This window comes from Hirundo rustica, chromosome 3, assembly GCF_015227805.2.
Source record: "Hirundo rustica isolate bHirRus1 chromosome 3, bHirRus1.pri.v3, whole genome shotgun sequence".
Lineage (NCBI taxonomy): Eukaryota > Metazoa > Chordata > Aves > Passeriformes > Hirundinidae > Hirundo > Hirundo rustica.
The window spans coordinates 971,580-993,915 of NC_053452.1; the positions used below are offsets into that span (position 1 = coordinate 971,580).

At 50.2% G+C, this 22,336-nt stretch overlaps 1 protein-coding gene across 6 annotated transcripts in view; it reads left to right on the plus strand.

Moving 5' to 3' along the window:
* Positions 1 to 14,813: 14,813 nt before the first annotated feature.
* Positions 14,814 to 22,336, plus strand: part of ATL2 (atlastin GTPase 2) — a 38,318-nt gene continuing 30,795 nt past the window's right edge. For all 6 annotated transcript variants that reach the window (XR_009207628.1, XM_040058367.1, XM_058419734.1 and 3 more), the window contains exons 1-2: positions 14,814 to 14,873; positions 15,293 to 15,522. Coding sequence is in view for 5 of the 6 variants with exons in the window: in XM_040058367.1 (XP_039914301.1) it covers positions 15,393 to 15,522 (130 nt within the window). In the remaining variant the exon portion in view is untranslated. The remainder of the gene's footprint in view (positions 14,874 to 15,292; positions 15,523 to 22,336) is intronic.

Here is a 22,336-nt window from a genome sequence, read left to right on the forward strand (position 1 = left end):
TGTTAGATTAGAATTAAACCTTCAAGCTCTCTTAATGCAGGGTTGTTTTTCCTGTCTCTCATGCATAAGTCAAGCAAAACATTGAACATTGCTATGCACATTTCCTGCTTGTAAACAGCTGTCATTCACCATGTAATACTTCATGTCTTTGTTTTGTTGGGATTTTTTGTTTGTTGGTGATGTTTTGTTTGTTTTTCCAATTGATCACCTTTCACTGGGGCTAAAGATGTGTGGAGGTGGAGATCTGTTCCTCTTCTCATGATACTCTAATTCTTGTTTATATTTATTTTTCCTTATATGCAAGAAGTGTGAAGAGTTGTTTTTTGACTTTCTATGCCACCACAGCAAGACGGAGTATATTGCTAGGGTGATGAGAGAAGATTCAAAAGAAACCCTGGAGGACTTGTTTGGGTGTCCTTTGTGAAAGGAATGATACAACTGGATGTGATGTCACTAAGTCTGTCTTTTAGAAAGGGATAACGTTTGGGGCAAGCTGGCTTGTTACTGGCTGAAACCCTTTTGTTGTTATTAAATGCAACTTGCTCCTTTTCCTGCTGTGTGTTTTCTTGTGAGCAGCTCTTGAACTCTTTTGAATGTGCTGGTGGCTTAGCAGGAGACATTCAGTCTCTTCTGTTACATAATGCATCGAGGTCTGGGAACATGAACACTTTTTGCTCAATTATTATTTCATCTCAGGGTTGTGTCTAAACGTATTTGGGATTCTTTTATGTGTTCCTTTTTTTGAAAAGATCATGCATTCCCACATCTGTAGCTACCAGTGGGTTTTTTAGCCATGCCAGGGTTTCATGTCTACTTTATGTCTATTTTTATGTCTAACCAGTCAGAGAGAAGTGTGTGCCTGACTGATTTGTTGTGGAATTCAAGTTTCTCAGTTGCACCACTACCACTGACACTCGTGGGGAGGGGTGATGAGATGTGCTCACTCCTGTGATAATGTGATGTTTGGGTTCCTTAGAAACAGAGTCAGTTAAAAATAACCTGAGCCAAATAGGTGTTCAGGGGTTTGGGGATGATAAGGCCCCCAAGTTCTACTGGCTAAAGCATCTGATTTGATAAAGAGTCAATCCATTCCTAGAGAGCTGCATTATCAAGTTAAAAGAGCAAAATTTTTGTGTTCTGTTTAGTCTCTTAATGCATATTAGCCTTTCCCTGGTTAAAAATAGAGGATTTCTTCCTCCAAGGACTGTAATTCTCACAGGATTGGAGGAACCTAATGCAGCCAGATTACTTCTGCTCTGCTTTGACCATGGCTTTTTGAAGGAGCTAACCTCAGTCCCTTTTCTTGTATGCAGAAATCTTTATCTGCCCTGTGCCAAGCCTTCCTGTCCTGCCCTTTCCCAGCCATACATGAATTCAGATGGGTTCCCTGCTCTTCCTCCTCACTGTTGCAGCTGCTGAAGTGTGGTCTCAATTCCTGGCACCATTTATTTAACTCTTCCTTTGGTGTTCACGGAGCAGCTGCAGCCTGAGTGGGTCTCCATGCAAGGGAGTGATTCCTGCAGGAATGTGCCAGGAAGCCAGCAGCTATGGCAAGATAATTATCCCTCTTTTCCAAAGCATCTGGGATCCAGGAAAACAAATGAATCCTGGCAGGGGCAGTAGAGCAGTATTCAGAATTAGACACTGGAGTGGGATTGTAGGATGGGGGATGGCTGAGGCTGGCAGTTGGAGCACAATGCAGGATGTAATTACTCAATTTCATATAAGCCATTATCTGTTTATTTTCTCTTGCCATCTCTTATTTCCATTTGTGGTTTCATCTTTCTTCAAGCTACTAAAAAAATTAAATTGTTTGTGCTGCATTCAGAATTCAAGTGGGTAGTAGCCAAATGAGCCTCCAGAAGTTACTAGAGTGTTTCTTACTGAAAACCCTACATTTTCTGTCTCTTGGGCTGTTAATACAATAGACTTTGGACATTTCAGGAAGCACAGTTTGTATTTAGTTGGTGCTTTCTCTATCAGCAAAGTGCAAACTTCTGGCCATTTTAAACTGAATGGCACGGATGCAGGGATCTGCATGTAATATAGATTATGCTTCTATTTTCTGTTAACCACAGCACTGTAACTGCTAAATCAGATTAAATCAGTGAGCTTTAGATAAGCATCCTGCCAAAAGGCTTCAGAAGTGTCTAAGAAATAGCCTGGTCAGCCAGTGACCTGGTAATCTTTATTTAAAGTTGCTGCATGGCTTCTGATTGAACCACAGAAACCTGAAGCTTCAGTAGCTGAAGGTGGGAATCCCACATACAGAACTTTTGGTTCTCTCATCTTCTTGGGGTGCACTTTAAATCCAAAACAAACTCCTGAGTTCTGAGGATAGAGCTCAAACTGGAGTATTTTAGTCACACTTAAGTACGTTCCCCTTACCCCAGATTTCTGTGGCGTTTTTCCATCTTTTTATTGCTGTTTGGGCAAAGACCTGTCTGTGCCTTCATAAGGATCCTTTATATGCCCCTAACTCCTCCTTTTTGTGTCCTTTTAATGTGAAGCAGTGAGAGCTAACCAGAGAATTCCAGATTAGGACCGAGCTATTGATTTATTTCAAAGTAACATGTTCTCTAGTCTTGCTTTTTTCGGCTCTAACTTCCATGTAATAATAATAATAAAAACAACCCTACCTGAAGCAGTCTGTGTAGGACAGGTTTCTCTCAGGAGGAGGAATGAGGTGATAACACTTCACCAGGTCTTCAAGCATATGGAGCCCAAGTTCACAGCTGAGTGCAACCCTGCTCCTCTTGCTTTCTTCACTGTAGGCAAAGAACACATCATTGAAGTTTGAGTGCTGCTCCACTCTGCCACGCCATTACCTCCAGTGCTCCCACCTTTGATGGCCCCGGCATTGCAAAAAAGAACAAAACAAAAAAAACCAAATTGAGGTTTTCCTTTTTATCTCCCAGAGCTTCCAAACGAAGCTTGTTCTTCTCTCTTCTGCACAATTTGAAAATTCCCAAGAAAGAGGGCAGGGATATTCAAGGATGCAAGGACAACAGAAGCTAATCTCACTCTTTGAAACTGGCAGGAAGGAAAGAGTTGGAGCTCCTGGCCTGAGACCACCAGCACAGCCTCCGTTTTATTTTACTTTACTGCTGACGACAGACTCAGCTTTCCAGGAGCTCTGCTTTGTAGAGCTTTTGGGAGAACATCCAGCCCAGGACAAGGCTCCTTTCACAGGGAGGCCAGAGCGGCTCCTAACCGGGATTGTTCACGAGGAGGCCGGAGCAGCTCTGAACCAGGATCGTTCATCATTCACGGTGTGTATGGGGTGAGCTCCCTGCTCCCAGGGGACACTCGTTTCTCTCCCGCGGCGTGCTGCCATCCCAGCAGCCTTGGCAGGAGCCCTTCCTGCACTAAGCTGCTCATAGCTGACCAATGTTTGAGAGGGGCTTGTCTTTAAACTGCTTAAGCAGCAGTCACTTTCCATGTGAAGCTGCTCTTAAGCCATTTTGCAAGCACTTAAGCTGCTTCTATCTCTTAGTCCTCTCGAGATGCTGGTATTCCCCATTTCCCTGTCACTGTATGGCTGCCTGTACCTTGCATTAGCCTGGCTCCTGTTAGAGACTGCAGATCAGAATTCCAGAGTCACTCACTCGAGTGCCTGCTTTGAGTTGTGTGTGTGGTTTGAGCTTAGGCCTGCCAGCTGTGAGGTTGGCTCCTGAGCCAAGGAGCGTGGGAGTCTGTCCTGACTTTTTAGGGCAAAAGAGCCCTAAGAACAAATTGCCCAGTGCTCCAGGTTTCACTGGGAGCTCAGACACTTGTCCACACTTGTCCTGCAGCTTGCTGAGGAGTCTGTTTACCTTTAGCCAAACACCTGGCCAATAACCCTGAATCAGCCTTGTACCCAGGGCTGTGCAACAAGCTGATAACAACTGCATTTTGCTTTGTGTCCTTTCCAAGCCCAGACGGAGTTCCCCTGCTGAGATCTGGGAGGAGGGTGGGTGGAGAGGCTGAGCTGTGCTCACCTGGGAGATACCACTCTTATCTGCTCTGTGAACGGGGAGCTGAGCAAAGGAGCAAGGGGAACATGAGCACACCTTTGGCTCTTGGTTTTGGCAGCAGCCCAGAACAGACACCAAAGTCTCTGCTGCTGGCCTGTAAGGCAGAGAAGCTTTCAGAGCCAGGCTGGTTGAGTTTAAATAGTGGTGTCTGGTGGATTGATTGTGGCAAAATGGATTTTATTTCTGCAGTTTAGATAGCTTTGGGCTTGGTACAAGGTAGCTGTGTGGCACGTGGCTTGCACATGATGAATACAGGAGGCCCAGGATCTTTGAGTTCCCTTTTTCTTGCCAATTCCTCCTGGTTTCCCAGTGAAATGGAGCAGCTTGCCCCTGCAGCATGCCCATGCGTCTTGCTTGACCTTGGAGATTGCATTGGTCCTCACAGGTACACCGCCAAGTGCCTGTCCTTGTCCTCCCACAGGTCCAGGCTTTGCTGGGGAATGTCACTGGACTGGCTGTGCCTTGTGTGGAGCTGACACTGATTAACCTACCTGGGACTGGGTTTTGCCTGCAGGGCTTTGTAAAGGCCAGCGGGTGCCAGTTTCTGCCAGGAGTCTGGTGAGAGTGAGGAGATGAGCACAGTGAAGTATAAGACAGCTATTGCCACAAAGATATTTATCAACTATTTCTCTGCAGCCCTTTCACAACAGACTTTTGCCTCTCCTCCCTCTCCTGGTTCTTTTCAGACCCTATAGTTCTGCCTAGAAATAAATTGTACATTTTTTTTTAAAGGATGAAAAGATGGCCTTAGAACGATGTGCAGTCCCAAATTCCCTTTATGCCAGGCACAGCCCAGGTGATAAAATCCTGGGTCGCCCTGTTTATCTGACATACAGAAGGCTGCCATGGAGGAAAGGGCAGGGTCCTTCAGGACCAAGCACCTGCAGCTCTGCTGTTCTCAGGTTTTGGCAGCATTTTACCTGATTTGCCTGATCTCTGGACCAGACACCTGAAATACTTCCTCACATCCACTCAACTTACTTTTCTGTCAACTGAAGCAGGAAACTGACTATCTCAAAGTAGCAGGCATAGATATTGTTATTATTGTTATTATTATTATTTCTTCCATAGCTGCAGCCGTTGCCTTCCTCCCTCCCTGTGATGGGCTGAGTTAGCAGGGAGGAAGCTCCTCTGTGGGCTGGACTAACAGCAAAGGTGGGCCACTGTTCCCCAGAGCTGTGTCCTCCAGGGAGAAAATTAGGCACAACTGGAGTTTTGGAGCTTGTAACCACGAGAATCAGGACACAGAGGCCCCTGCTTTTGTGTTTCTGTTCATATCTAGGCTTTGGGGGTGTGTAGGGCTCCACGAGGAACAGGGGCTGGGAACAGGGTCAGTGAGTGCTGCTGTTTCCTCCCCTGAATCCAGGCGGGGGCTCTGGGGCAGAGCTGGCAGGTAGCAGAGCAGGGCCTGCCCTGCTGACAGGGGACAGCAGGTGGCAGCAAGAAATTCAGGTCCCTTGGCTCCGAGCTCAGCACCGGGATCTGCGTGTGTTGGCTCCTGCTGAACTGGGGACAGTGAAATCTTAGACAAACTCTCTGAAGTAGACCTGACACGGCTTTTGGTTCGTGCTCCGGGGCTGTTTGAGGTCATGGGATGCTGCTCTGCACTGGATCACCTCAAGGACCTGCCAAGACGTGCAGAAGGACTCCCAGGTGCTTGAGTTTGGACTCTTACTCACCAGAATGGCCACCCCAGAATTTGCTGAGCTGTGAGTGAGGAGAGAGACTGTGTAGGGCACAGCCAAGGGCAGCAAGCACAGACGTGGCTGAACACAGCTGTGCTTTAGAGAGGGCAAGTGTGTAAGATAGCTTCTGCAGAAACCCATCCTTGACTTTGGAATCTCCTCTGGGTGACCAAGAGGCATCCAAGCTGGAAAACTCAAAGTCTGAATGTCTCCTCCAGTCTTACCAGCTCTGGGGTGTGAGCTAAGACATCTCTGCAGCACTTTTCCTAAGAGCAGCATTGCAAAAGAGCCCCAGTGGATAATCCAGAAACCTGGGTCTGATTCCACTTGTGCAAGCAACTTATCAGGCAAGAGGTGATCTTTCAACCTTCCTCCTTGAGGGAGCTGGTGTGCTTCTGAACATGTGCAAATGCCTTTGATACTTCAATAATAATGGATAAATGGCAGCCTGGCTTAGGAAGAACAGATATTGCAAGACAAGCGTGATTGTTTCCACTGGGGACAGAATGGAAAAGGATCCAACAGCCAAAGATGCGAGCACTGCTTCTGAGGAGTAGTAATTGAGGAAATGCAATGAGGCAGTGAAAGGCATGAAAAAGTGACTGCCCCAGCAGCATAGGTGGAGCTCAGAGGGTCCCCCGTGGGGTGAGACACTTGCCTCAAACGTTTACCTGGGAGAGGGTGGGACTTCCCATTCCCTTTCCTCCTGATTTTCCTCTGGGCTCTGCTTGTCCCACTTCCCACGGCAGGGGAAATCCTGGCAGAGGTGGGGCTGTGTCTGTCTCCCTGGCTCCTGCCTGGCTGCTGCGTGGTGCCACTCCTGAGCCGTGCCCCGCGGGCTCTGTCTGCAGCTCACCCCCACGCAGGGAGCAGCAAGCCCTGCCTACCTGATGAGCTCTGGTGGCTTTTTTTTCGAGGAGGAGACTGTTTTCAGATGGCCACGAGGTGCAGACACCCCCTCTCACCACGCACAGAGCAGGAGATGAGAGCTGGATTGGAAGGATGCTGAGACCACAGGGTGTGTGTGGGGGGGGGCCTTCAGGGGCTTTACTGCCACTGACACATTGGCAAAACAAGTGGGAGATTCAGAAGGGAGACTGGGGTGGGAGGGAGAGGCTGTGGGCACAAATCCCATAATGATGAGCTGCAGAAGGAAAGCATAGGTGGAGGAGAAGACCTAACACTGGTGGAAGCTGTCTTGGGCCAAAGCAGGAGCTGGGCAAAGTCTTGATCCTGCCAGCGATGTGTTGTCAAAGCTCTGGCTGTTCTCTGGACTCCCTGGCGTTATCTTCACTCCTGGGAGAGGGTGGGGGCAGCTTCAAACTTGGAGACAGTCCACTTCTACCCAGAGCAAAACACTTGTTTGATACCACTTTAACCATGCAGGTTATTTTGGGAATTTTCCACCTTCTTTTTGTTTTCTGTCCTCATGACATGTAAGAAAAATTGGCTTTAGATGGGGTTTCAGAACAGGAATGTTGCAACAGTCGTACAGCAGCTGCACAGTAGAGCCTGTTGGAAAGCTGTTCTTTTGCCCTCCCCTCTTGGTGTCAGCTGGGCTTGCTCCTGCCACGCTTTCCTTCTGGATTTGCTCCTTTTGGGTTTGCCTTTTGTTTATGCTCCTTTCTTTCAGGCTGGGGCACGTGTTTACAAGGGTCAGCCTGGAGCCAGAGGTCACAGCCTCTTCGGTGTTTAAACTCAACCATGGATTTTGTATATTGGTGGGGAGAAGAACCAGCCTCGGTTTGGCATTTTTGGCAGCCCTCTGTCTCCAGACTCCTGGCTGCTCCCTGTGCCAGCCCTGCTGCCTTGCTGGGGACAGGAGTAGACTGAAAATGTAGGGCAGCTGCTGGCATTCCCACTCTCACAGCTGTGTCTCCAAGACAGTGAACTCCATGGTACTTGTCCTGCTGTCCTGGGGCCCAGGATCTCAGCGTGTCCCATGCCAGGACAGCCCTGATCCTTGTGACATGGGGAACACACAGCATGGCCAGCTTGGGCATGAAAGCGCTGCTGGATCCGTGTGATCGGGTGGCAAAAGCCACCGTGAGCCCCTGCCCTTTGAGCAGGGTAGAAACTCCAGCTGACAGGCAGCTGGAGGAGCAGCCTGGTAAACACGGCCCCGTGAGTGTGTGATAAGGAAGCACTCCTTGGGCAAAGCCTTCGCCCAGAGCTGTTACCCACCCTGCCTTGTTGTGGGCGAGCTGTGGTCCTTCACCCCCGGCCTCCTGCGCTGCCTCCCAGGCGGGTTTGCTGCCAGCTCTGCTTTCCTACTAAGGCAAAGTGCAAAGGCACCTCTTGCATCACTCCAGGGGGGTGAGGGCCAGGCAGGGCTGTCCCTGCCAGCAGCAGCAGCACTGCACGCACCAGGCGTGCACAGGAGGCTTTAAAGATCCACAGACTTGCTCCCATCCGGTTCCCCGTTGCCTGTAAATGAAATAGTCTAGCTTTGAAAAATCAAAATGCTCCTAGCAAATGGAAGCTGCTGCTTCCAGCTGAGATTCGTCTCCTCCAAGGGGAGGACAATTTTCCTTCGAGACAGCCAAAATGTTTTCTGCATGAAAGGCCTGGCTCACCTCTCAGTGGAAGCACCGGCATCTTGTGTCACCTGTTTGTAAGGCAGCTTTGAACTTAACTGTTTATGTAACCTATTAAAAATACATTGATGTGCCTCGTTATCCTTTTCTTCCCTGCCAAGGAGTTGGTCAGACATGGTTTCAGATGAGCTCCGAGAGTTGGTTGGTGCAGAGGGGTCAGACATGGTAGCAGTTTCCAGACTCAGTGTGGGCTCTGCAGGAGCATCCCTGTGCCTTGCTGCACAGCCTCTCCCAGTGCTGGCACACGCAGAGCTCGGGCACAGCACCCTGTTCTTCAAGAGAGCATCACATCTCTCCCTGGTTAATGGTTAGACCCACACTGCAGCAGCTGCCTCCCCAGCCCAGCTGTGGAGCGAGTCATGGATTCTAAATATTGGATTTTTTGATCTTGCTCTTTGGACTTATTTTTGCTGTGGCTGTTGGTAAACTGTGTGCTTGTAAGCTCAGGCTGCTGTGAAATCCTCTCTGGACTGCTGCACCCCCGAGCAGGTACGTTTTGGTAAGTTGTACAGGAGCAGTGTCTGATGGAAGCTGGCACAAATGGCTCAAGGCAGGAGGCTGATTTTGGCTCAGTTTGGTGTAGAATTGCCTCTCATAGAAAGTGCTGGTGAGAAGGGACCTGGCCAGTGCCAGTCTCAGATTCAGCCAGCCTTTGGAGCAGGATTGTTGCCAAAGCTGGGTCAGAGCAGCTACGGCTGGAACATTTGAAAGGATGGAAACCCCTCCACTCTGGGTCCATGTCCCAAGGCTGCATCACCCTTCTGGGGAAGGAGCTTTTCCGAAGGCCCTGAACCAGCCAGGCTGATTTACCTCCTGGAAAGACTTCAACTGCATCCTCCCTTTTAGCTGCCAAGTCACTGGAGACTTCTGCTAAATCACCTCAACATCTTCCCCTTCCCAATTGACCAAGCCAGCTGCCTCCACCACTCCCTGTAGGCAATGTTCCCCGACGTGAACCAGCCTGGTGGCCCTGCTAGTCCTCTCCAGCTTCCAGCAGATGCATGCTCATCCTGGAGGGGCTGTTCACACCCACCAAGTCGTGCTGAAAGGGAATGCTTAGAGCCGGGACATGCTGAAGTCAAGCTCAGGAACAAGTTCCTTGTTGTGACTGCTCCAGTAAGGCTTCAGGAGAAGCTGGTTTTGATGGATTCCTGAATGAGATGGGTCTGAGCCACCTGGCACATGCCCAGCGGTGATAAGCAAGGCCTGCCTGTGCCCATCTCCTTGCAACACCGCAGCATCCTCCTGGCCACTGAGGGCTCAGGCGACCAACTTGAGCTGTCTCCTGCAAGAGCACCACAGTTTAGGGACACCACCAGCACAGGGCTGCTGTGTCCTGAGTTCCGGATTATTCAGAGCAGCAGGCATCTCTCCACTGGCTCCTGGGCACTGTCCACTTCTTCTGGAGTAGGTCCAAGGGGTTCAGCTGCTCCTAGATTCCAGAGGCAGTGTGGCTGGAATCCAGGGGAGCTGTTGGAGCTGGCTTGCCCTGCTCAAGGCCAGCTCATCCATCTTACCTTGCTGAAACAGCTCACTATGAATGGAGAGGCTAGTGCTTCATTTAGATGGACAGCAGGGAGCAGAGGGACTTTGCAGGGCCATCTCGGGCACTTCAGCAGGATCTGGGCTCCAAACCTGAGCCTTTGTGGAGCATTAGGCTTCCTCCTCTTTTTCCTTCTGTGGGACTGAGATGTGCTGAGTCGTTCCTGCCCAGAGCTACCTGGTCCCCGCTGGTCACTCCTCTCTGAAGGATGGTGTCACATGCCTAAGGCTGCTTCTCTGAGGTCTGAAAGATTAGACTGGAAGTTTTATGGGTGGGAGATGTCCCAGGGCTGAGGTCAGAGACCGAAATGTAATGTCTGTCCTGCTCTGTTATACAATCCCCTGTTAAATAATCACTCGGGGTCACTGCGCCTGCCAGGCCACTGCAGCTGGCAGTGGGGCTGCTGGAAAAACAGGATCACTGTCCACCGGACAAGAAGGAGAAGGAAAAGCAGTAACACACTTCTGGGCAGTCCCATGCTCAGACCCTTCCCAGCCTTGGGGTTCCTCATTGCAAGGTGCTTTCCAGTGACAGAGACAAAGACACAGCCTGTTTGTAGGATGGTGGCAGTGGGGAGGTGGCTTTGGGCATGGTGATGAAAGGCTGGTGTTTGTCTGTGGGATGCTGTGGCTTGAACTGTGCGAGCAGGGAACTGTGCCTATCACACTGGTTCTCCACTGAATCTGGACAAGGTGGACACCCAGCACCCATCCAGCACAGCTCTGCGCACCCGAGCCCGTGACTGCTCCCTGCATTTCCAAAACTGCGGTGGAGTCGAGGCTGGGGCAGAGCTGTGGCCTGCCCTGAGCTGCTGAGCAGCACCTAGGGGTTGGGCCAGTGCCACAGTGCCAGGCTGTGCTGCCCACCTGGGACTGACACCCATTTCACAGCGCGGTGCCAATGATTTCAAAGGGGCTGCAGAAGAAACGGGACATCAGGGAACCAGTGGGAGTGGCTACTGATGACCTGTGTTGGCTTCAAGTAAGCGGTCACTCAAGGGAGCTGGATGATTCTCCCTAGGCGATACAGGCCAAGTCCAGGGAAAGAAACCACGCTGGTGGGGGAAGCTCACAAAGCAAAGCTGGGGAGCAGCCACACTGCACTCAGAGCTTGGGCATCCCTGTCCTGGGATTCCTGTCCTCGAGCACACATTCACAGCTAGCCAGCCTACTTCTGCTGGGTAATCTCTTCCTAATAAGGGGTTTTGGCAGGTGGCTGTGCTCCCCTGAGGGTGAGGGAGAGCAGCTCAATACAAGCAACAAACTGGTGTGGAGCAGGGTGAGTTCCTTTTGATTTAACTCAGAGGGTGGCTGTGAAATAGAAATGCTGGGCGGTGACTGATGGCACTGAGGAAGCTTGAGGTTTCCCTTACTTGGATTTGCCGCCTGTGATCAGGCAGGCATTCTGGCTTAATGCAGCTGTTTTGTTATTTAATCCCACTTGATTTTCCTTTACACTTTCCCAAATGTTTTAAGCTATTCTTTGTTGTGCTCATCCACTTTTTAATCTGAGGTCAAATGATTGGATCTTAATCCCTGGATCTCAAATGAATTTGCCTTTTGGTTTCCAGCCCTCTGCTACAGCCAGGCTTGCTGTCCCATTTTCCATCATTATTCCTCTATTTCTTGCAAGTTAACATTACTTGAAAAGAACAAAACTAGTGATATCCCCCTGATTAATATTTCCAAACAATTTTCTGTTTTTCCTTGTGATGAGTCCCTGGAGCCTTTTTTGTCAAACTACCTAAATGTGATCACAGCCAGTGCAACACTCTGCTTTTTGTGGCTGACTGGGTGCAGAGACAGCTGCCACAGAGTGATCATGCAGGAGAGCACCTAAATTCATTGTACAGTCTTCCTGGAGGAGAGGGGGCAGGACGGCCTCTGAATCAGATTCACAAATCCAAAGATGACAGGGTGCCGATCTCAGCCCCACCCTCTGGGTTTTGCTAAAACTTGGTTTCTCATTTCATTGCAATTGCTGCAAGTTCCTTGCTCAAATGTATGCAAAAAGTCTTGGAGGAAGATTAAATTTTTCAACAGCATGTTCTGGATTTTATTGAGAAGAGACGAGATCTAATTAAATTCACACATTAATCCAACCAGATGAAATGGCACATTCTACTTTGTGTCCTTAGCTTGGCCCAGGGGCCAGACTGAATTTACAAAGACCACAGAACTGGTCTTGCCCTTCACGTCTAGACTCAGACTTTGCTTCAATACCTGAGACCAGATTTCATCTGTGTATTAAGGATCACAACCTACATCCAGGCCTGACTGGGAGCACAGGAGCGATCCCAGCCCTGAAGGGTGCTGCTGCCCCACGCACCCTCTCGTAAGCCCACGGTACTGCTGGCGGAAGCTCAGGTCCCCACCTCACCTGGCTTTCCTGGGTGCTGCCATCACTGGCAGCTCCTGCTGGCAGCTACCTTGTCTTTGAGGCTCCCAAGTCCTTGGCAAGGCAGCTTGTGCTAGCCCAAAACTTCTCCTGAGCTGGGTACAGTGAGCTGTGACCATGCAGCTTAATTACATCCAAACCCATCCTGTGCTGACGGAGCCTCATCCAAGGGTATCCCCCTTAGAGGGATTTGCCTTCCAGAAAAGGACAATGGGAGCTGCAGGTCGGATTCTGCTGTGGGAATTCAGCAGGACTCTCTTAAGCACAGCTCATCTCTAGCAGCCAGTCTGGACTTGCACGGAAAACAAGCATGTGAAACCCTGGGAATAAACCACCTATTTCCTTGTGGGGACCTGTGAGTCTCACCCAGCAAGCCAGTCATGTAGCTGCCAAGGATGCAAATAAACTCTGCTGTGTAATTAGCACCCTCTGTATGCCAGGGCAGTCACTCCTAACCCCATGAAATGAGGAGCCAGGTCTGTGTGCACGGGGCTCAATTCCAAACCCTCCCCAGGTGTAAATCTGCGCCGCTTCCCTCAAACCAGGATCGCGCCGTGATGCTTTGCCCCACGTGGGAGGAGCTGGCTTGAGATATGAGAGATCAGTTGTGCTGCAAGGACAAATATCCTCTTCTGAAACCCACAGTCAGTGCTGATAGGAGTGTTAGCTGGTAAATACCTACAGCATGTCAAGCTAAATCAGCCTGATTTTATTACACTGAAGGATGAAATGTCTACGTAGCATTTTCCTGGTGAGACTCTGAACCGCCACTAAGGCCTCTGTGATGGTGGAGTACTTTCCATCCCAAACTGCCCCGGTAGCCTGATTTTGGCATTCTGCACCATGCAGACAAAGCAATGGTAGTACGGGCTGAAGCACTCTCACTGACCATGTGGGGACTCCTCCTCCCCTGAGCCTGGCTGTTTGTACCAGAAAGACAGACACAGCTCTTGGAAGGAGGCTGTGTGACTTCAGGGGCTGGTGTGATTGTCTCTGCAAGACATTTGTCGGGTGTCACAGTGACAGCTGGAGCAATTCTTTTTCTAGGACAAGAGGTTTAGAAGATAGAGTCTGGGAAAACTCGCTCTTTATGGCGGCCTTGATGGCCTAAAAGGTCTTTGGGAAACGACATCAAGGGGATCCAAGCCCAGAGGTGCTTCTCATTTTTAGGGATGCAGAGCAGGCAGGGGGTGGGTAAGCAGAGCTGGCTTCTAGGTGAGGCTGGAAGCAGCGTGCTGGCTGCAGACAGGGGCATCTCTGCAGTGGGGCAGCCCAGGGGTTTGCAGGCATACTGACACTCCAAGCAGCACTTCAGCCTTCCCAGGAGTCAGTATCTAAGCCAGACTTTAAAAACAGCCTCGTCTTGGGCTGTTGCATAAGAGTGAGATTGAAATCTGTGTTTATACAGACTGAAATGATAGGACTCTGCTTGAGCAAAGTCTTGCAATGAAAGCTTCAGCTGACTATGGAGCTTCGCTTCCAGGAGCAGAAGAAAACCACTTATATCTTATCTCATAAGATATAGACAGGGCAGGACAAGGGAGATGGCTTTCATGTGCCCCTGCAAGACTGTCAGCTCCCTGGGCAGGCTGTGTGCCACCACCCCAGAGAGCCACACAAGCCAGGGTGGCTCCTGAGCCTGCCCACTGCCCTTTCCCCGCCTGTGACATAGTCCCTCGATTTAAACCCTTAATCCTGGGGAGATTGTGCAATAGCTCCTTCAGGCTGAGAACGGATTATGCCCCTTTCAAAGGTATTTGGCGCTCTGGCTGCACCGGGATAGCCCAATCGACCTGCCCAACCTCTCCTGTAAGGGTACCTGCAGGCAATTCTTGCAGCTGGTGCCTAGCAACTTGCTCTGGGCTGCTCTCACAGCTAAAACTCAATGCCATTTCCGCCCTCCTCCCCAGAGGAGCAGTACCTGGGTCAACATCAGGGAAGAATGAGACGTTTCCCACTCACCTTGCTATAAATTAGTGGAATGGGAGGGGCTGCTTTCTCTCTCTCGAGCAAGTGTCCTGCAGCCTGCTAAAAAGGCATCTCCGCTCAGCGTGTAGGACAGCTTCAGGTTCAGGAGATTGGGTAAAATGTTTTTTTTCCCCCCCTCTTTCCCAATTTGTTTTCTGCTCCCAAATGCCTTTGCTTTCTTGGAGTTCTTTGCAAAAGAACCAGGCTTGGATTCATGCCGTGTCTCACCTCGGCTTTGCTCGGGTGAGCTCCAGGTTATGTGAACACACACAGGTAGCTATAAGCTCGGGGCTGTGCTGAGCGCTCTCTAATGACGCACAGCAACTTTTACATCACCTGTGTGACAAATGAAGGCAGCCCTGAGTCTGAGAGAGACGCCCTTGGGAAACGGCGAGCACCAAGGCAAAAAAACAATGACCAGGAAACCGAGATTGCCTGTTTACGGGGCTGAGATCTTTGCCGAGGTGGTGAGGCAAACATCAACCAGCCCGGGCAGGACCGAGCAGCGTGTTCCTGCATGTGGGCAGGGCACAGGGTGCTGGGAAGAGGGAGCCGAAGGGAGGATCCAGCTGCAGAGGGGGCAGGGGCTCGGGGAGCAGCACATCCTCCAGCAGCTGCTGGCACCGAGCAGAGGGAGGAGCGCTCCGGCTGGAAGAGGTGGGACGCTGTGAGTACATGAAGTTCATGAGTAGTAGGGCTGTGGTACGGCAGCCTGGGTGTTTTTCAGAGGCAAGCGAGGCGAGGTGCCTTGTGGGGCATTTCCAAACTCCGGGAGGGCACGTGTTTGCCTCTGGGAACAAGCCCGAGATCCAGCCGGATTTCCCAGCGGGAGTCTGTTAGGACATCTCAGACTCGCTCGCCTCAGTGACACTGCTCCCTCGGTGGTGTTTGGAGGGAGGGACGCTGACGGCTGCCTGCCCTGGCTGTTCCCAGTGCTAGTGCTGGTTCACCACTGCAGAGCTGACCTCTCCTTACCTCCCCTCCTTGGGAAGCCCTGGGTGGTCCTAGCAACTGCAGCCAGAGGGTTGGAGGTGCTTTATTGCTGTGGACGGGGTGGTTTTCAGAAGAGCCACCTTTATCTAGCAGCTGCCTGTCCTCAGCTCCTGACTGCCTGCAGCACTGCACGGTCTGGAAGGAGGAGTGGGAATCGCCCGGTCACTAGTTTGGACTCGACAGCCTGAAGCAGATGAGGAGAGAGGTTGGCAAGCGCAGGAGCACCAATGGAGACGTCTCCAGCTCATCCCAGGACCCTCAGCCCTCCAAGGTGGGACACGGCTCTGTTCCCCAGCCCAGGAGTGGTGCTCAGCACGCTTCAGGTAGGTGTTTGGCTTAAGGATTTGTCATCATGCAGATTACTTTAATCAGATCCAACTACATTGCTCAGGTTAGCTAATGAGGATCGAGAAATACTTCCTAGGGAAAGGCATAATGGACCCAGGTCTGATTCAGCCTTTCCTTGTGTGCAGTGGGTGCCCCTGCCTGCATGGCTCAGGATCTGGCCAGTCCCCTGCTGTGCTGTGATGCCCGAAGGCAAGGAGATGTGGTGGTGGCTCTGTTTCCCTTCCAGCCACAGGAAGGGACAGCTCTCTGGGCATTGTGGCTGAGCAGCCTTTGTCCCACTACACGGGTGACGCTGGTGGTGTTGGCCAGCCCAGAGTGGGTTTGGGACAAGCTTGGGACAGCAGAGTTTTCAGAGCAGCATGGCCAAATCCAGGAGAAGATGCTGCCTTTAGTACAAAAGTGGGACTTTGGTGGCTGAAGGGACTACTGGCCCAGCCAGCCCTGGTGGGTCAGGCGTCCTGCTCCAGCAATCCCTTCCCACTACAGCCTACCTGTGGTTTGCACAGTTGTTCCCAAGCTCCTCCAGGCCAAATCCACAGCCAGCTCAGGCAGTCCAGTCCTAACTCCTTTCCTAGCCTGGCGCAGAGGAACGTAGCTGGAGTGCAGTGGAGATGGGGACCCTTGGCAACCAGGAGAAGACAGGTTGATAGCAAAATCCTCAGCTCAGAAAATGTCTCCTTCCTTCCTGCAGACATAAGGGGACAGAATTAAGGCTGAGCTTTCTGACCTCTGAGTTCTCGACTTCTGCTCTCACGTTACAGCAGCAGCAAATCCTCTTGCGTGAAGCAGAAATCTATCTGTCTGAACATGCACTATTTCAAACTCTTCTCTGCATAAACTGTTCCAGACTTGACCAGGAAGAAGGCTGTTTACTAACAGCAGAATTAGGAAACTTCTTTAGTATTGTGATGTTTTTCCCCCCCTTTTTTTTTTTTTTTTTTTTAGTTTTTAGTTTGCATATTGAGCTACTGAAGGTTAAATTTGCCAGCTAACAGTGTTTTTGGCTTTCAGTGTTTTTTACTTCAAGCTATTTCCCTTTGCCTGAGTGCCTGAGTATCTCCGAAAAACCTCTGCATACAGAGTGTGCTCTGCCTTCCTTCCCAAGGAAAGATAGGTTTTCCTTCACTTGGTGTGAGGTTAGAAGGACAAGCAACGGCACGCTCATTTTCCCCAAATAAACAGAGGATGTTAAACTGCAAAAGGCCAATGGTGACATTTTTGGGTTTTTTTCTAGCATTCATACGAATGCTTTTGTACAAAGGGGTTGAATCCTGCTTCCATTTATGCTGGTGTAAATCTACAATAATGAAATTCTTTTACAGAACGGCGTATTTTATTAATCTAAGTGTCCTAACTGGAATTGAATATATGATAATAGTGTGATCATTGTGTCCTTCTGCAGTTCCCACTTGCTGTGATTGCAGCATCTTTTAGACATTTTAATTTCTTTTTCACGTGTTGTAAATATTAATCTTTCTGACACAAGGGCTGCCAGTGTAAGCGCAGCAGGAGGTGTGATGAACCCCTGTGTTAGCAAAACCCTTATGTGCTACTTTGATAGTAAAGGAAAGGAAGGTTTGGAAAGCAGTTTAAGTGCTTCGGTGATAGTTAGTCGGGTTTTACTTTGAAAACCTCTTCTGAGCTTTCCCTCTGCCTCTGTTTTGGCAGAACCAAGCTCTGTTTGCTTTTATGATTGCTGTCACTCACAAGCTGCCTCGCCAGGACTAAGTTAGCATAGCTAAAAACTGAGAAAAATGGTTTCTACAGAGAGCTTTGCCACACTTAAGTGGGGCTTTGCAAGCCTGTTGCTCACTTCACATGATGATTTATTGGGCATTGTGTTCTTCTAACAAGTGACAAGGTCATACTGACCAATTTGCCTGTGAAGGTTTACACAACCTTTAGCAACAGGATACCTCACAGACTTAAAAACTTCATGCAGCAAGGACAGCTCACCTTCAAAGCTGGCCTTTTAAAACGGTGGAAAAAGGTCAGTTCAGATTGAGAGGAACAAGACTTTTACAAACCCCAGAGAGAGCAGGAATGGTTTGGTTCCTTGGAAACTCGTGTGGCTTGTTCTGACTGAGAGCTGTCCTGTGTGTTTCCAGCCCCAGTGCAGGAGCAGTGCTGGGCTTACAGCTGGAGATGCAGAGCGGTCCGGCTGCTCTCCTGGCTGTCCCCAGGGCTCAGCAGAGCTGGAAATGGGCCGTGAGGGTGGACGTGGACACGGGTGACGGTCTGGCTGTGTGCTCTACACGAGCGAGCTGTGGCCGAGGGCGTGAGGGACCGCCGAGGGATGCGCGGCCTGAGGACGTGTTTTGTGTGGCCGGGGGGGCCTCCTCACTCTGTGCCCCGCTGCTCCACGGCAGCGCACGGAGGATGCCGTGAGGGAGGCGCTCACCTCACACCTCAGCCCGGGCAGCTGGGCCTGCGTGCGTGTCTGGATCTCTGTGTCTGTGTGTCTGTGTCTGTCTCTCCCCGGCCCCGCGCTGCCCTCACGCCGCCCGGCCCCTCAGCGCTTTCCCGCCCCTCAGCGCTCCCCCGTTCCCGCCGCAGCCCCGGGGGCTCCGACCCCGCCCCTCCCCGCGCGAGGCCCCGCCCCGCGCGCCGCCGGCGGGCGATAAAGGTCTCGCGGCGGAGCTCTGACGTCACGGGGAGTTAATTTTAAACCCGGACAAGATGGCGGCGAGGGACGCGGCGCGGCGCGCGGGCCCGGCCCGCCACCGGCCCGCCCCGGCAGGTAACGCGGCCCGGCACCGGCGCGGACACCGGCGGCGGCACCGGCACCGGGGGCGGGGCTGCGCCCGCGGGCTCGGCCCGCAGCGCGGGGCCGGAAAGGCCGCCCCCTCCCTCCCCGTGTCTCCCCCCTCCTCAAAATGGCGTGGGCGGCCGCCCGCCCCCGAGGGGCGGCGGGGAAGCCGCGGCTACGGCCCCTGCGCCCGGCCCGCCGCCGCTCCTCGGCGGGGTCACCCCGCGTTCCCCGCTCTGCCGCCGGGGCCTCCCCCGATGCGGTCGGCGGCCCCTGCCCGGAGCGGGGGCGGCTCGGGGGCCGCTGTCGGTGACCTTATTCCCCGCTGCGGTGCGGCCGGGCCTCACCGTGTGCGCTTCAGCCCCGGGAGGAGCGGGGGCCGCGGCACGGAGGGGCCCGGGGGCCGCGGGGCGCTCGCGTTGCACAGTGCCGGGACCGGAGCCAGGTAGCCCGGAGGGCGCCGACTTTCCCGGGGCCGCGTCCGTTCGCGGAGGGAGCGGCCCCGGCCAGCCCGGGGAAGGAGGTGACTGAGTGATCCCTGTCGGGCCGCCCCCCACATGGAGCTGGTGCGCTCCGCTGTCAGCGCCGCTCCTGCCTGTAATCTATCCCCTGGTGGGGATGGGACATGGCTTTGGCTGGGTGTTCAGCCTCGGGTGTGCTGGAGTCTGCGCAGTGTGTTGCTTAAAGTGTGGTTATTTCTCGGGAATGGCTTAAAAGCTGGGAGCCCGTAGCGGTGTCTCTGCCGTACGCTTGGCAAAGGGGGCACCTGGGGCTTGTGAGGGTTGTACTGACTCGAAAGCCGAGTTGGATCATGTGAGGTTTTTAGCGCTGCACTGGAACACTGAACTATTTTAACATCTTTGTTGTGTAACTCTCACTTAATTTGGAAGCAGAACGATTGGACTGGGCGCAATTAAACAAAACCTAGCAGATGCCATGTGCCACGATTGGTTTAAATTGCTTGATTTGCAAGCCAGCTAGAGATAGGGAAATCTAGCTGCACTATAAACTGGGAGATACGGAGTGACAACTCACCTGGCTTGATTTACAGGGAGGAAAAGCAGTGCTTCTGAGCATCAGGAAAAGTTTGATTGTGTTTGGCAGCATTGCAGTTTGAATAATTTAAAAGAGCCCAGAGACTGAAATTGAGGATGTGATACTGCTTTTACTGCTCAAGGACTGGTCTCTCTCCCTCCCAGCACTGCTGACTTTTCTTTGGTTTCAGTTTTCTGTGTTTTTGCCACTGTGTAGTTTAATAATCTCAAAGCATAGTTCAGATTATTGCATAGTTTTCTCAAGGTCATAAAAGTGCCAGCACACCTGTAATAAATGGCCTTTAATTAGCTGTGTCATCATTAGCGGTGGAAACATGCACATGTCACTCTTAGTTGCTTCTGAACTTTAGTCATGGGACAACTTAGGTGATAGAGTCTGTGTGTACGGCTGTGCGTGGTCTGTGCCTGCCTGCAGAAGGGCTTTCTGTGCAGTGAAATAAAGCAGAGGGAGAAGTTGGAATAGTTAAAAGAGCAGCAGTGTAACAGGAGAGGCCATTAACTCCTCCTGTACCATTACTGAGTGTTGCTTAACAGCTGTTACGTCCTAGCTTACCCTAAAATCAATAATTGTGTTACAGCACCTCCTCAAATAATAGCCCTAGGTTTTTGCTTTTCCAGCTGGAATTATTTTGAAAGCAGTGAGTGGAGCTGAGGAAGGCTGTGTTCTTTGCTTTTCACGTTCACTTGCCTGCAACTTAAAAGCTAGCAGAGAAATAGTTCTAGCACAGAGCAGCTTTACGTGGATTGTTGTAAAAGCATTGTTTTAAACGTGACGGTCTGCCCTGGTTTAGGGGGCCAGGCAGCTCTTGTTTGTGTTGGACGCTCAGGAATGCTTGAGCCACATCTTACAGCAGTCCTAATACTTCTCAGGTACCTTGTGCCAACTGCAGTCCCTGTGATTGGCTTAAATATCAGTGATTAATACTTGCTTACTGACTGTACTAATAAAGCAGCAGTGACCAGAGTGAGGTGCTCTGATAGATGAGGAATTGTTTTCTCTTCCTGCTGTGATAGTAAAAGGGGCACTATCTCCTTGGCTGCATCACGTCGTCCCCAGCTTTGAGTTTCCCAGCTTCCAAACCAGATGAAATAGGCAGATGGAAATTCGGGTGTAAATTCTGTGTCCTTGCTGGTTTGGTAGTGAACCGCAGCGGTGTTGGTCTCCAGCACGATCGTAGGCTTCACTTCAGCTCTGCAATAAAAGTAGTTTTAACTTTGTGCCTGCTGTACATCTTGTCACACTCCATGGAAGTTGCAAGGACATTCATAAGGAAAACTGCCAAATTTTGGTCCAATGTCACCTTACATGAGTTAGGTTTGAAGTTGTTTTTGTTCTTGTATTGTTGTTATGAACAGACCCCATCCCTGGGATGATTTTTGATATTCATGGCAGTCTTTGAATGGGAAGTTTTAAACTTTAAAATCAGGCTGAGTTATTGTCTTTGATGTTTTTTAATTTCCTTAATTTCTTTTTCTCCTGTTGCTGCATGCTGTGCCTACAGTGTGATCTCCAAGCTGCCTGAGTACATTTTTTCAACTTTCTGCTAAAGGCTGCATTTACTTCTTAAACTTACTGTACTAGTAGTTAGTATTTTAGCTTTTGTCTCTAATTGCAATTATCTAAGGTGAACAAGGCATAAAAAATATTTTCAAAGCTTCTGCATAAGCAGATGTGCTGTATTTGCCATTGGTCAACGACTGAAAAATTTCAGAAGCACTTATATGTGGTGGTTCTTTAGGCTTTACTCTTGCTAACTTTCTTTTCTTGAAACATTTTCAGCAGCCTGAACTTCCTGAGATGTCCTGGAGGAAAGGTGGAAGTAACTTTCCATGGTTTTGGAAAGTTCTTGATATGATACAAAGAGTTATTATCTCATCCTGTAGCTGATTTTAAGGTCGTGGTGCTGTGTAGGGAGTTGATTTATGTGAATACGTTTGTGGGGTTGGATTTGTGTCTGAAAGGCCAGAACAAACAAATGAGCAAGTTTTAGGTATTTGTGAAAACATGGCTCACATTGATGTCTGCTGTTTCAGTTCGCTGCAGAGAAATGACTGATAAGAAATAAGTGATGTCTTTTATGATAAGGATTATAATCAAGGCATTTCTAGGAGCCAATTAATGCACAATAGGTACTTGTTCTGAGAGCATTGGTAACTAACCTGCCTGACCTTTAGCTTCTGTTTATTTCTGAAATAATCTGTGTAGTGTTCATTTCCAGGAAAACAAAATTTCATGTGCTTGCCAAGCTTTTTGAAATGCTTTGATCATAAAAGTTGGAAGAACTTTTGAAGTTCCTTCCTTCAACTCCCCAAGCTAATGTTTAACTGGAGTTCTTGCTCTGCAGCAAAGCAAGGAGCTCACTGTCTGCCTTTGTGTTTGGGAGGGAGCCCACATCCCTGTTCTAGGGCCATAATTATCTCCAGAGGATGTGTAAACATGTGAACACCCTCCTAAAGTTATCTATTCTGTTTGTCTGGAATGTGTCACTGAGAATTTTGGCTTCTCCATGGGGATGTTACTCCTTGAAGTAACAAGACTGGTTTGGATCTCATTTTAGTGTGAGAATAGATCTTTGCACAAAGTGTGATCTTTGAAGCTATGCAAGTATCTCCTTCAACTAACTAAACAGGAAAAAAAAAAAAAAAAAAGAAAAGCTATGCTAATTTTAGTATGGTTAGTAGCTGGCTTCTCTTTAAGGTTGGCAAAACAAAGATGGCACTACTGAACATCCAAGGCAGTCCAGAAGAAGTTACATGAGTAAATGCAGGTGAGCTGGATATTGGAATTCCTGTTTGATGCCCACTTGATGAACTTACAAGCTGGACTAATAGGAAATCAAGTGTAAGGTGAAAGAGAAGTCCATTTGGGCCTTTGCAGAAATGATTTATGAAAAAACAGCTTATTTTGTCTGTCATGGAGGAATAGGTGAGAGGACTGGCAAAAGTCTAAGGCTGCATTAAGTGTCTTTTGGGGAAGGATTTTTT